The 14,933-nt window shown below is 39.4% G+C and overlaps 1 protein-coding gene across 7 annotated transcripts in view; it reads left to right on the top strand.

Annotated features, from left to right (window-relative positions):
- Mindy3 (MINDY lysine 48 deubiquitinase 3) overlaps positions 1-14,708 on the top strand; it is a 73,219-nt gene extending 58,511 nt beyond the window's left edge. For 4 of the 7 annotated variants that reach the window (XM_052727126.1, XM_052727125.1, XM_052727123.1 and 1 more), the window contains 4 exons: positions 5,313-5,385; positions 6,937-7,024; positions 10,999-11,070; positions 13,765-14,708. In XM_052727126.1, the coding sequence (XP_052583086.1) occupies positions 5,313-5,385; positions 6,937-7,024; positions 10,999-11,070; positions 13,765-13,914 (383 nt within the window). In that variant the 3' untranslated portion in view covers positions 13,915-14,708. Of the gene's footprint in view, positions 1-5,312; positions 5,386-6,936; positions 7,025-10,998; positions 11,071-12,165; positions 12,302-13,764 lie in introns of all 7 variants that reach the window. The other 3 variants (XM_052727127.1, XM_052727124.1, XR_008215623.1) reach the window with 2 other exon arrangements.
- The last annotated feature ends 225 nt before the right edge of the window (positions 14,709-14,933 follow it).

The following is a 14,933-nucleotide window of genomic DNA, read 5'->3' as shown; positions in this document are numbered from 1 at the left end:
CTTTGCCATGTGACTTGGTACCTTTTCTCAGTACAGCATACTCATCTTGCTTATCTCTGTGGCTGCTGGTAACTCGCCAACTCTGCCCCTCTTCCTCCCAGCAGTCTCAATTTGGCTCTTCCGCCTAACTTTATCCTATTCAGCTATTGGCCAGTCAACTTCTTTATTAAACCAATCACAGTGACATATATTCATAGAGTGTAAAGGAATATTCCATATAGCTGTGACTTAACTAAACAAAATAATTTTTTTCTCTATCTTTCTAATTAATCAAAGCAAGCTTACAGACTTAAATGTCTTTAAAAGTGCTTTCAAACAAGTTACTTTATTCTTTTTTTATTATTAAAAAAACTTTTATTCATTTTACATACCAACCATAGATCTCCCACTCCTCCCACCCCCGCCTAACCCCCTCACCCCAACCCACCCCTCATTCCCTCCTCCAAAAGGGTGAGTTCTCCTGATACATTCAATTGAGACAGGACCCAGCCCCTCCACCTGCCTCAAGGGTGAGCAAGGTATCCCACCATAGGTAATGGGATCCAGAAAGCTAGCTCATGCATCAGGGGTAGATCCTGATCACACTGCCAGAGGCCCCTCAAACAGACCCAGCTACACCACTGGGTGTTTTGTCCCATGTGCAGAGGGTTTTGTCCGGTTCCATGCAGGTTCCACAGCTGTCAATCTAAAGTTTGTGAATTCCTATGAGCTTGGTTCAGTTGTCTCTGTAGATTTCCCTATCATGATTTTAACCCACCCCCGTCCCTTGCTCATATACTCCCTCTTCCCTCTCTTCAACTGGACTCTTGGAGCTCAGTCTGGTGCTTAGTTATAGATCTCTGCATCTGCTTCCATCAGTTACTGGATGAAGGCTCTATGATGACAGTTAGGGTATTCACCAATCTGATTACCAGGGTAGGCCAGTTCAGGCACCCTCTCCACTATTGCTAGTAGTCTAATATGGGGTCATTGTTGTAGATTCCTTGGAATTTCCATAGCACCAGGTTTCTCCCTTACCCCATAATGTCTCTCTCTATCAAGATATCTCTTTCATTGCTTTCCCACTCCATCCCTCCCCCAGCTAGACCATCCCGTTCCCTCATGTTCTCATTCCCCATCACCTCCCCTCTATTGCCCCCCCCACCAATCCCCAGTTTACTCATGAAGATCTCCTCTGTTTCTCCTTCTCAGGTGATCCATCAGTCCCTCTTGGGGTCCTTGTTTCCTAGCTTCTCTGGAGCTGTAGGTTATAGTCTGATTATCCTTTACTTTACCTCTAGTATCCACTTATGAGTGAGTACATACCGTGTTTGTCTTTCTGAGTCTGGGTTACCTTACTCAGATTGATCTTTTCTAGTTCCATCCATTTGCCTGCAGATTTCATGCCACCATTGTTTTTTACAGCTGAGTAATACTCCATTGTATATATGCACCACATTTTCTTTTTCCATTCTTCAGTTCAGGGGCATCTAGGTGGCTCCCAGGTTCTGGCTATTACAAATAATGCTGCTATGAACATAGTTGAGCAAGTGTCCTTATGGTATGATTGAGATAGCAAAATACCAAACAAACCATTTAAAAATGGGCTACAGTCTAAACAGAGAATTCTCAACAGAAGAATCCCAAATGACTGAAAGATATTTAAGGGATTGCTCAACATCCTTAGTCACCAGGGAAATGCAAATCAAAACAACTCTGAGATACCATCTTACACCTGTCAGAATGGCTAAGATCAGAAACACTGATGATAGCTTATATTAGAGAGGATGTGGAACAAGGGGAACACTCCTCCACTATTGATGGGAGTGCAAACTTGTACAGCCACTTTATTCTTTAGACCTCCAATTAGTTGTAGCTGGACAGATTGTAGTTACACTAGCCCTTCACATTAAAATCTATGCATTTTTAATTTTCACAAATGACCTGGAGCATTTTAGTCAAGGTCAATCTATCTTGAAAAGGGTAAACTACTGCTCAAGATGATTACAAATACAAAAGGCCTTTGTATAGTTCTAGCCTCTTTCCTGCCTACAAAGTTTTTTTTTAAAAAAATTCTCTAATCACTGAAAAAGACATTATGCTGGCTGCTAATTTAAAGTAGAGGCAGTCTTTGGGAATGAGTAGTCGCGAACTGAGCATTGAAGGGAACAAGCAACTGACTTGTTCAGAACTGCTGTTGTTTCTAACTGCCCTACAGGGGTTTCATTTGTGTCATTAATTTTGGCATCAGTAGAGTTTGAGTCACTTTCTATACTATTCTGTGTATATACACACCACCATTTTAGTTGTTGACGCTTAACTTCTTTAAATTTTGTTGAATTCCATCAATTATTTCAATATTTCTGTATTTGTTAAGATTTGTGTCCCAGGTTTAGGTCTATTTTAGAGAAGTTGTCTCTGAGCTGCTGAGTAGAAGTGTGTATTCTTTGCTTTTTGGTGGAATATCTGTAGGTATCTGTTAAGACTATTTGATCTATGATGTTGTTTGATTCTGATGTTTCTGTTTATTTTTTCATCAGATGGCCTGTCTCTTGGAGAAAAAGGGGTATTGAAACCACATACTATTAATGGATTGATGATGATCTCTCTTTAACTCTAGAGGTGTACTTTATGAAATTGGCTGCCCCAGGGTTGGTGCATTTATGTTTAGCATAGTAATGTCTGTCTTCTTGGTTAATTGTTCTCGTTGTTATTCTCAGGTGTCTTTCTTTATCCTGTCTGATTAGCTTTAGTGTGGTGTCTGTTTTGTCAGATAGTAGTATAGCAGTGTCTGCTTGCCTGGTCTCATTGGTTGGGGTACTTTTGTCCATCCTGTCACTCTAAGGTGGCGCCTATTTTAACATTAAGTTTTCTTGTAGACAACTTGTCCCTTGATCCATTTAACCAGGTTGTGTCTTTTGATTGGAACTTTGAGGCTGTTGATATTTTAAATTATTAATGAGGCTATTAGTATTTAAGGTGTGTATAGAATACAGACATTGTGTTTTATATTTTTGTTGTTGATTGTGTTCTCTGTAGTAATTTGTTTTTTAGAAATTGTTAGTTTTCTTTTTAGTCTCTTGGCTCTGCTTATTCCTCTCTTCAGTCCAAAGTATTTCCTGTATTTTGCATAGACTTGGTCTGCTGGATATAAAATATTTTTATATTTTTATTTCTTCAACTCTGACAGATAGTTTTGCTGGGTACAGTAGTTTAGGTTGGTAATCCTGGTCCATTAGAACTTGGATTGCATTGCTCCAGGCTCTTCTGGCTTTCCAAATTTCCTCTGAGAAATCAGCTGTTGTTCTAATAGGTTTTCCTTTTTATGTGATTGGTGGTTTTTCAATACTCTCTAAGTATGATATGCCCTAGGGATTTCCTTTTCTCATCTTGTCCATTTGGTGTTCTGTGTGCTTCTTATATCTGTATGGGTTTGTCTTTCCTTAGTTTGGAGATGTTTCTTCTATAATCTCATTGAAGATCCTGTCTATGCAATTGATCTGGGATTCATCACCCTGCTCTATTCTTATGATTCAAAGGTTTAGTCTTTTTGTAGTATCCCACGTTTCCTGCCTGTTACTTGTGTGTGCGTATGTGTGTGTGTGTGTGTGTGTGTGTGTGTGTGTGTGTGTGTGTGTGTGTGTGTGTCTGTCTGTCTGTTTTGTTTTGTTTTATAATCTTTGCTTGTTTTGTTCTGGTTTCTCTACTCTATCTTCGAGTCCTGATATTCTATCTTCTGCTGGATTTATTCTATTTAAAGGTTCTCCCTTGAGTTTTCTAGTTAGATTATTGAGCTTTTCAATTCCATCCTCACTTCAGTTTTTCTTTTTGATGTTTTTATCTCTTTATTGAATTCAGTTTTCAAATCCAATATTGTCTTCATTATTTCCATAAGCTTTATATATTTGGTTTTGAGGGATGGGGCATTAGTCAGGTGTTTATTCTTTGAATTTCATTGTCTTCAAGTTCATTGAGATGGGTTTGGTTTTTTGTTGCTCTTGTTTTGGGTTTTTTTTTTTTGCTGGGGGTTGTTTGTTTGTTTTGGTTTTTATCTTCTTAAAATTTCTTGAATTCTTTAATGAAGTTTATGATTCTTCTTTGAAATCCTGTGTCCTGAAGTTCATGTAGTTATTTCTCATTGGAGAACATCTCCATAGGACTTCTGGACTTAGGAGATTAAGTACTACATTGATCTTTCATAATTGTATTTTTGCAAATGAGATCTTGGTATGTGGACTTCTTTTGTTAATTTTGTATCTGATATGGACACAGTAGATTAGGATAGAGCACAAGATGTGTGAGCCAGATTGGGCCTGAAGGTCGGATTTGGCTTAGGTAGACTGAAGTCAGGTGAACTCCTGGGAGCTGAGCTAGCACACAAGATGTGAGTTCTAGTCTTAGTCTTGAGTTGGGAGGCAGATCTGGGGTAGGGAGAGGTGCATGGAACAGACCATGAGGTAAACTCACCTGACTAGACCCTGGTTCAAGATGAATAGGACCTGCCTAGGTGGAATATGGAATACAAGGAGCCTACAGTTCGTGGACAGGTGGCATGCTCCTATATAGAGCCTGGGGTTTGGGAGCAGCACAACCAAGGGTGTCCAGATGAGGCCTGGGCATTAGATATGGGTTCCGGCCTAGACCTATGAGGTGGGGAGGTTGAGGCAGACTAACCTTGCTAGACCCTGCCACATGATGTGGAGTACTCTGGCAGGGCAAAAAAATTTCTAGACTATTTTTTTATTTAAACCATAAAATGTTTTATGTGAAATTGTCAACATTTGCCTCCACTGTGCATTCTAGCTTTTCCGTGTGGGTGTTTAGTTTGAACTTTTTTTTAAATTGAATTTTGTAGCTATTAGTACCAGTCCTGTTTTAAGATTTTCCTTTTTCTTGTTTTTACACCATCAGTTATCTAAATATGACCAGATCACTACATTTTAATAAAATGAGCCTGGAACAAACAATTTGTTGTAAAGAATTCTTTTCACTAGATTTCTTCCTGACAATTTAAAGATTTATGTAATTGCTGAACTGTTATTTTAAGTGGAAAGAATTTTTACCCATTTGCAGGTTTGTGAAACTGCTTTAAAAGAAAATAATTTAACTTTAAGGTTTAATTGTAGTTCTTAAGTAGATTTTTTTTTATTTCCCTTAAAGATAAGTCTTTGTGTGCCTAAGAAATTTTATCTGAGCAAGTACCTAGGCATAATAACCTCTACAGCAAAAACATATATAGTTCTCAACTCCTTGGACTCCTGTACTGTGATCCTCTCCTCCCTAGAACCTGATCAGAAATGTTCTTATTCCAACTTCTCTTTAATATTTTCCAGATAATGGATTCATAGCTGACTCCCTTCTAGAAGATTTGATGAAAGCCTTGGACCTTGTTTCAGATCCCGAGTAGTGAGTGGAATTGGAAGTGTTACTTTGATCACTCAAAAAAGATTCCATCAAGTTGAAACATTACATACATTTTTACCCCTTTAAAAAAAAAAAGCGCTAAACCTATATAACAAAACAATAACAATTGAGGGGAAAAGCCCAGTCCAATCTGAAAACAGATAAACATATCTATCATGGTCTTGCTTCTTCACTCACCATTGATGTCTCACTTGTTAAAATAAGTCTTTCAGATCACAGTCTAATGGCCTTTCTCAGATCCCCTGAAACTCAGATCTTTTCACTGGGCTCTCAGATGACACCAGGGCTGGAAAGACTATATGATCATGCTCCAGCATCTTCTAGAGCTGAGGCTGTGTGTCACTGAACCTGGCTAGAGACTTCACACAGCTGTAGCTTTCATGAATCCTTTAAAGAAAAAAACAAAACAAAACAAAAACAGTTTTACCCCTGAACACATTGCTCAGTTTCATTTCTAATAGACAAACAAAAACTCTGGAACTGATCTAGTCTAAACACAGGTAGAGGAAAGGGAGAGACACACAGACACCCACCAAACTCTGAGAATGATCTCCTAACAGGGTCCTTCCCAGAAAGGCAGTCCTTGTACCCCTGGCCTGACCCTGCTCTAGCTGTCCATCCCTGAAGAGCTTGGGCCACAGAGACTCCACCCTGAGTACTGGGGAAGTGTACTGGGGAGGCTGATCAGCCAAAACGCCCCAGAGCTCCCAAACATGGTGCTTTGCTGGTTACATAAAAGGCTAAGTTTAACTTGGCATTTGAGACAGCATTGGAGGAAAACAAACCTAAAAAACACTGACAGTTTTGAAACCCTTTAAATTGCACTCCCCTTTTCCCTGCCTTCTTGATCTACTCATACATGACACTCTCCACCAGCCTCAGTTACACCCAAATGGCAAGCGTGGTACAGAGCTTGTTCGCTTCCGATTGCTGTTGGACCAGCAAGGGCCGTGCCACTGGCTGTAATTCCCGGACTAAAGCTCTTATGTCTGTAGCCTGCAAGTCAGATTGTCCGAGAATGTTAAATGTCTATCTCATTTAGTTCTTCAAAGTAACGCTTTGAAAAATGGTTTTTATTATCTGATGTCCCAGTGCCTCTTGGCTTGTTTCTTTCTAACTCCTAGGGCCTGAAATAGTTTTAGAAAAGCAAATGCTCCATTTGCTTGTTGAGTTCATGCATACCTAGGAAGCAGAGAGAATCTGCCTTTGGGAGGTTACAGGCTGAGTTTATAAGCCTTGGTTTTTAAATTACTTTACCTAATAAGGAACAATGTTCTAAAGTCATCATCATAATTTAAATTTTAAATAGTAACAGATTACTCTGATTTAAAAATAGCCAAGTTTTGGCAAATTGAATGTCATTCCTGTGTATTTGTCCTTAAAGTTCTAAAAAGAACAGCTTTTAGGATTTTGACATCTAAATGTGTTATAGTACCAGCAATTTAATCACAAAAGAATGAAATAGTTTTGTGGAACTTTGTCTCCTTTGGTATTCACTGGTTTTCTTTTTCTTTTTTTTTTTTCTCCTTATAGTATAAATCTCATAAAGAACAAATTAGATCCAGAAGGATTAGGAATCATATTATTGGGTCCATTTCTTCAAGAATTTTTTCCTGAGCAGGTAACATATCCAAGAGAATATTCATTTGTTATGTTGAGATGATTGTCTGTGAACAGGACTTATTTTTCCTTTTTCCTAAAATGCAGATGTGAGACTATGAAAACACTGTTTACTAAAGGCTTCTCAAGCAGAGGTCAGAAAGGACATGTATGAGCCCATATGGCAGTGTAGTGCTTAGAAAACATGCATGTGTCAGTACAGTGATATAGTGCCCAGAGGAGTGTGTGTATGTGAACTGATGTAGCTACGTGCCCTCTCATTGGGTGTGTGCTGTGTTAGTGTACCAGTACACTAATGCAGTACTCTGAATCCTGATGGGTGGCAGAGGAGAGTGTCATCCTTAAAAAGGGATAAAATTAGAACTACATGAAATAGAGAGGCAACACTCTTATCTCTGCGCTCATTCTCTCAGAAACCTGTTGATTAGTGTGTCTTAGGATACTGCCACAAGGGGAAAGGGAGGAGCTCCTAGTGATGAGCCTAAGTTCCAGAAGCAAAGGGTGAACAGGACGGTTGTTCTCAGTGGAGTGGCACGTGTCTCCTATTGGGCTTTGCCTCGGTTAACAGGGCTCTGCTAGTTCTTACACTTGAGTTGTGCCTGCATTGGTGGCAAGCCATTTCTGTATCCTGCACTGTCTTTTCTTTAATCGAAGTGAAGCATTTAACCACTGAATTATTCAGCTTAATAATCATGGTCATGTCATCAAATATTAGCAGTATCAATTGTTCCAATAGAAATGCCAATTTCGTTAAACTATTGTAGAAAAAATGTAGTTATTTAATTTTGATATGCTTGTTAATTTGATATCTTGGGCACAAATCTGACTTGAACAGAGTAATCAGTATTCCTGGCACTCAATCTTAGTAGTTAATACAGGTTTAGAAAACAGGTTCCTTTTGGTTATTCTGAATAAATGAGGTAAGTGGTAAAATTCAGGAAGCAACCAATGCTATCACAGTATAATAAATTGAACTTTTTAAAATTTTGACAAATAATTTATGAAAAAAACAACAAAAAGAAATAAAACCCAAACTTCTGACATTGGAAAGGCACTGTTGGACTGTAGTGTCCAGTATGTTAGCATTCCAACTATTGGGCTTTTCTAAAAGTTCCTTTAGATATGTCAGTGGGTGATTAGAGCATCATAAAGTTTTGAAGCAGTATTTGAGGCTGTGGTATATTTCAGGAAGATGCTGCCGGGACATTCCTAGAAATACTGCTTGTTAGTTTTCAATATGAAACACTCACATTAGGGTGGGGATTGAAAACTGGGCAGTGTAAGACAGTTCCCAGTTCTTTTGGCTGCATGTGTGTTAATTACAAGATGATGCTTAATATTAGTATAATTTATTAGCTCGAGGATTTAATGTGGTTTTCATATTTTTTTAATTCTTTGAGGATTTCATACAGTGTGTTTTGATCATATTCACCCCAGCTCCTCTCCTTAACTCCTCCCAGATCACCCAATTGTGTGTCCTCTTTTTGTGATTTGATTTAATGACCCATTGACTCCAGTAAGAGGTACTGTCTTTGTGATAGTATTCCTTTAGATGGTAGAAGAATGTTCTAGTTCCCTTCTATTCTACAGTAAACAGACCTTTCTCTCTAATTAGTTGTACTGTCCTCTGAGTCCATCTTACTATTTGCTTACTTCCCTGTTACTCTGAGCAAAGTCCATCTACTCCTGGTTTTCTCATTGCCCCTGTGGAATTCATATTCTTTCCTTACCCAACATATGTGACCCTGCTGTCATCTTCCTTTCGAGCAGAAGGTTCTGGAGATGTAGTATGTAAGAGTAGTTAGAAATGCAAACCATCAAGTCTCCCTTTAGATCTAGGGAATCGGGAGCTTTGGAGACAGAACACAGCAATGTTGACGCACCTCTAGGTGACACTAGTGATGGTCTAACTTAGAACAGCTGTCCCACAGGAGACCTTTCCCACATCATGTGAGAACTCAGACCCCTGTGCCACCTTTACCTCTCTGTGTGACCTGTGTCACTGGTGCCCTCTGTACTCAGTGCATACCAGCGCGGCTGCTCACTTTGCCACCATCCCTAGTCTGCTCTGTACCTAACAAATGAATACAAGGGTAGTTCAGTAAAACATGTGTTCAGTTAACGTAAGAGTATATGAAATAGTTACAGAAACAAGTTAGGAAGAAAATGTTGAAGGCAGCCCTCTTCGTGCTGACTTAGCACGCCGCAGTGGAAGGGCACTGCATTGTGAGGAGGTAGAAGCTAAGCAGGGCAGCTGGTGTACAGTGAGAGCAGCAGGAGCAGCTGTCTGCAGTGAGCATAACCTGTGTGCCTTGTAATGAGTGCAGTTAGCCCCCCGTTTTTGGTAGTGAAGATTAGAAAATTGGAGAAACGTGCTTGGTGTTATTCACCCGTTCCATGACTGACCCAGGAGCGCAGCTCGGCCAGAGTCCTTCCTGGTTTGCACTGCCTTTGTGGTGTTGCTGTGTGCCAGGGAGTTATTCCGCCCTGAGCATCCACACAGGAGTCAAGTAAGGAGAGTGTATGTTGTTAAGTTAAAGTTGTGAAAATCAAGAACAGGGGCTGGAGAGATGGCTCAGAGGTTAAGAGCACTGGCTGCTCTTCCAGAGGTCCTGAGTTCAATTCCCAGCACCCACATGGTGGTTCACCATCTATAATGAGATGTGGTGCCCTCTTCCTGGCAGAACACTATATACATAACAAATAAACATTAAAAAAAATACATGGTATAAAAATCAAATAGGTCCTGTATTTGTAATTCTAAAAATTAAAAAAAAAAAAAGAAGAAAATCAAGAACAAACTACTCACCTAAGTAACCAGAGTGACTCATGTGCATCGTCAAGGAAATGATCACCTAAGTTCAGTTTGTGAGAGCTTAAATTTTAGTTGGGAAATGCTAAAAGCAAATGCAAAATATATAAAAAATGTAGTCTTCCAGAACAACAAGCCAATGATATTAAGTCACATGAGGTTTAGTCTCAAATTAATTCAGTCAGCTTTTTCTTAAAGCTCCCAGAGTAGTAAGAAACCCAGCTGGTGTGCTCAGAGGAAACTTCACAGATTTGGGTCAGGTCTTAGAAAGGGGCATTTTAGAAAGAAATGTGTCATACTTGTCTGAAGCAGAACTCAGAACTTAGGGGTCAGACTGAAGGGCAGATTGAGGCCTATGTTGTTTTGGAGATCTTTACTTGCTCTTGGCATAAGTGGAAAAACACTCAAAGAGGAAGGCATAGCTCCCAGGAACTGAAAAAGTGAGCTTGGGGAAGGGGAGCTGCTCTTAGCCTCAAGCCTAGAGCAGAGCCCACCCCCCCTTACCTCCCACAGTAAAGCTGCATCCTCTCAGCCCGTCTTTTGCCAGCAGCTCCCTTCCCACCAGGTAGAAAAGATCCTGTGGAGGGACTCTGGCCTGCTTGGTTCCTGTCCATCTTTATATCAAGAATGGCCAGGAAGACAAACTGTAGGAATAGAAAATTGCCTGCTGAGAATCAGCAAGGAGCCCACTTTGAGTGGGAATAATGTCTTATTAGATATAATATGTTTTGATTTCTGTGAAATGGTTTTTTTAATGGAAACTTCTGATTCAATACTGTAGACCAAACTGAAGATCTGGTGCGTGTTTATTTGTGGTTTAAAGAGAGGTAGTGTTTGTTGCTTTGTTCCACACTGAGAAGCAAATGTCTTACAGTGATGTAGTTTAGGAGATACTTGTTAGGAGCTTGTCCTTTTTAATGCAATGCATACATCTACGTAGAGACATAAGCAAGTGCAAAGGAGTTTGTGCAGGTCAGGGCTTCCTGCTTCCAGAAGCGGCTGTTCCTTTCTCAGCTTTCCTGGCACCTAACTATACAAGCTGTCTTTATCAAGTGAGTCCCCAATAACAATCAAGACTTAAGAGATTTTCATTTTTACATTCATTGCTCATTAGAAATTGCTTCATGAAAAGAGATAACTTAATAGTCCTTTATTTATAATAGGGCTCCAGTGGTCCAGAATCTTTTACTGTCTACCACTACAATGGATTGAAGCAGTCAAATTATAATGAAAAGGTATGAGAATTCACATAGTAATTTGTCTTCAGCTGGGTGTGCATGACTATGTCTGAGTCCCCTGCATTTGCTACTTAAGGAGAGTGTTCCAGAAGTCTCTCAAATGCCACACATGTGTCAAAATTGGCTGTATTCATTTTGACTTGTACATAATCTGCCTTCAAGCTGTACACTGAACTATGGGGCAAGAATTTCACTGGAATAAAATAACTGTGTCTACTGTGTACACGGTGTTACTCTAGACTGTGGAAGTATTTTCGAATGAGCAGTTCTGCTTAATCCACAGAAGATTGTTACTCATCCATTTAAATGCAGAAGTCGATAACACTGAGATCTTTTAATTGAGAATTTTTTTAATTTACCAAAATGGCTTTATTGAACGTTTACTGGTGTATTTAGTGTTTAGTTTCGCACGACCTTCTGAAGTCAGTATTGTCTGTATGTGTCTGCTTTGCAGAGGGGTCTAAGCACAGAGAAGCAGCTTGTCCAGAGCCAGGAAATGGCAGAGCCGGGATTGAAACTTGCCGAGTGTAGCCCAAGCCCAGAGCCTGTGCTTTGCACCTCTCCTTTCTAAGCATGGACAAAGAAAGGCACTCAGATGCCTGAGTCTGAGTATACTAGCCTCATTCAAGGCAAAAGTTTTGTCTGAGCACTTCACTCTTGGAATGAAATGCCAGTGTTGTGTGTCTTTGTGGCAAGTCTGCATTTATTGGAGAAACACCACAGTGGGTATTGCCAGTAGTGGGGGAATGATGCCTTTCCAGTTTGATCTCATGCTGCCTTGTGAGATCTAAACTAGAGGGTGGCTACAGAAAGTAGAGGATACATTACTTTAGTAAAACCAAACTAAAAAGCTAAAATTACTTTTATTTTCATAACAAAATATAAGTCAAAACCTTTCAGATATCCAAAAATCTTTTCACTAATTTATTGCTATCTGTAACAGTATAATCAGTAAGAAACCCCGGATGATTTATTGTGTGTTAATGAGTACTTCATCTAGTTGTGGAAGTTTTGCCTAGCTTCGTCATCACTAAATATTAATTCACTGCCACAATCCCTGCCAGGTAGTCAAATATTATCCATATTTTACAGATGAGGCCTCTGAGACAGGGAGATTAAGTGACTCACCCAGAGTCACACAGCAAGTCATTGACAGAGCAGGGATTGGAACTGAGTTCCTGATTCCCAATCCTGTCCTTGGTCTGCTTGGCCACGCTACCTGTATATAGTAAGTTTTCAAATCATGCTTGTGACAAGCGTCTGACATACTAACACAAGATCAGAACTCAAGACATACAGAGTATTAACATGACATACTAAGTAACAACCGTAAAGCAGCGCATGCATGTCATTTTACAGAAGTGGAAAGTCCTGAAGTTATGCAGGGGCTGGAAGCAGGGCCGAGTACTCAGTCAGGTACCACTCAAGATAGCAGGGAAAATGGAACAACACTAGCCTGGGCTGCAGCCACCAGCAAGGCATCAGACACTAGTGGAGACCACAGAGGAGATCACAGTGTTCCTGTTCTGATGTGAGCAACTGGAGAAACAGGTCCTCTACTGAGGTATAGTCCTTTCGGACAACTTTCTAGAAAGTGGCACTTTTGCTTTGAGGTTGAGAAATATGAGTTGTAATTTTAATATGAAAAGTGTGTTTCACCTTAATGCCTTTGGACTTCCCTAAAGAGTAAAGTTTATAAACCAAATTATGTGACCTATAATAGAACATCGTATTTCTATATCAGTTGTGTTTTTAAGGGAACTATTGTTGAAGGCTGATAAAAACTTGTTTCTTTTGGCTCCTTGGTCACATAGCTTATGGCTTTTATGTTAGAAGAACATAATTACAATCATGTGTATCATCCACTGAATGGGTAAAAATAATTATACGTACTCTGGAAGAGAGCAGTCCATAGCCACTTCTTCTAATAACATAGCATTTAATGTACACATTGAATCCTTGATAGTGAATTAGGGTTCTACTGGTATGTCAAATAATTTTAAGTATTTTCTTTAAAAAAAAAAAAAAAAGCAGAATAAATGTTTTCTGGTGTCTTCCCACTAAATTATAGTTACTGTGATCACTGCCACAGTTACTTTGCTCTGTCATCCTTCCATGACTTGTGTGTCTGTTCTCATATCTTTTGTGATTTTTTTCTCCATGATTTTCATAAAATATACTCAAGACATTCAAATCCAAAGCCAGCAGATTCCATTAACAAGCATGCCAGTCATCTTCAGATCTGAACATGCAGTCCTTACATTGAAAGTGGAAGGTGGGATCCTCTCAGAGTGCATAGCTCTGTTGAGAAGCAGGAACAGCTGACTGCCTCAGTAGCCCAGCCAGAGGCAACACAGTATGCCATATGGACTCTAGGGGAAGAAACCCTGCTGTCCGTCATTTGAAAAATGAGATTTTCTTTACCTAAAGTATATGGCTTGTGATTTTTTTTTTTTAGTCTTGATCTTGAATTCTAAATTTTACCAGTTAACTAACAATTAAAATTTGTGTCACCATCTTACAGATTTATTTTGCAGATGCTATAGTTGAGTATAATTCCTATCAAAACAGTTAGAAGTAAATCTCCATGTAATGAGGTCTCAGAAACATACTTGCCTGTGAAGCTGTCTGTTTCCACATGAGAATTTGCTACAAATATTAAGTGACCTTGCTGGCTTTTCCTCTTAACAGGTAATGTATGTGGAGGGGACCGCCGTGGTGATGGGTTTTGAAGACCCCATGCTCCAAACAGATGACACTCCTATTAAACGCTGTCTCCAAACCAAATGGCCATACATTGAGTTACTGTGGACCACAGAGCGCTCTCCTTCACTCAATTGAGTTGCATGAGTATTTAGAAGGGAGATTGTGAAACCAGGTGTTGAAAGGGGGATTCACGACTGGCAACATTAAGCTAAACACTGGTATTGTTGATTAACTGTAAATAACAATTAAAAACACACTTTCAGTGTTTAAGATATGTTTAAATTATTTGTTCTAAAGCTTTATGTTAAAGGTTATCCTATTTTAATCCTTTCTATGAAATTTACTAGCAAAATTAAGCTTTAATTAAAGTTCATCACTTCTTCAGTCAGGTAATTGGTTGTTACTTACCAGATTATAAACACAATATTATATAGCATTTTTATAATGAGACTCAGTCACAGAAACCTGCCTGGAATCTCATTTCATTCCGATTCATTTATTGTATTCTTTTTAGTAGCCTCCACACCAAATGTGCAGAAATTAATTTTTGTTTTCATTGCTAAACTCTGTTTTCCATGAGAACTACTAATAAATAACAAATTATGAGCCCCGGTCCCTTGGTAACTAATTTAACTCTAGCATGTTTACAAAAAATGGAAAATATGTGGGAACTTCCCATTTGTTCACAGGTGCATAGGGATGCATTTTTTACAATGATGGGGAGAGAATGTTTGCTAGGCGCTCTTAACACTGTAACTTTCACTGTATTGCTCAGTACACTTCTCCACCTTTGGTCCTTCAAGCCAGCTTTCTTGTATGTTTATAAGCATGGTAAATGCATGAGAACAGCTGTTGTTACATTAGCATATGGCATTATTTATTATGATCCCAGTTAATACCATAAATAAAGACTTTTTTCTTTAACTACATCCTTGCACTTTTACATTAGTGGCTCACAGTCAACAAGTGCTTGTAAACCCTTCTGCCTTCAAGCCTTCAAACCACATGTTCCACACAGAGTCAGAGAGCAATGTGAACAGAAGCATAAGGTTGGCTTACCTGAGAGCCCTGTGAACTCGGCCATCAACACAAGGGCTGGGTGGCAGCCATCTGGGCCAGTAGCGAAACTACATCAGCTTCATCCTGTCTACTCT

The sequence above is a fragment of the Peromyscus californicus genome, unplaced genomic scaffold, assembly GCF_007827085.1.
Source record: "Peromyscus californicus insignis strain IS unplaced genomic scaffold, ASM782708v3 Scaffold_8__1_contigs__length_139910024, whole genome shotgun sequence".
NCBI classification, from domain to species: Eukaryota; Metazoa; Chordata; class Mammalia; order Rodentia; family Cricetidae; genus Peromyscus; species Peromyscus californicus.
Note: the sequence above shows the minus strand (reverse complement) of the source record. Positions and strands in the feature narration are given on the sequence as shown.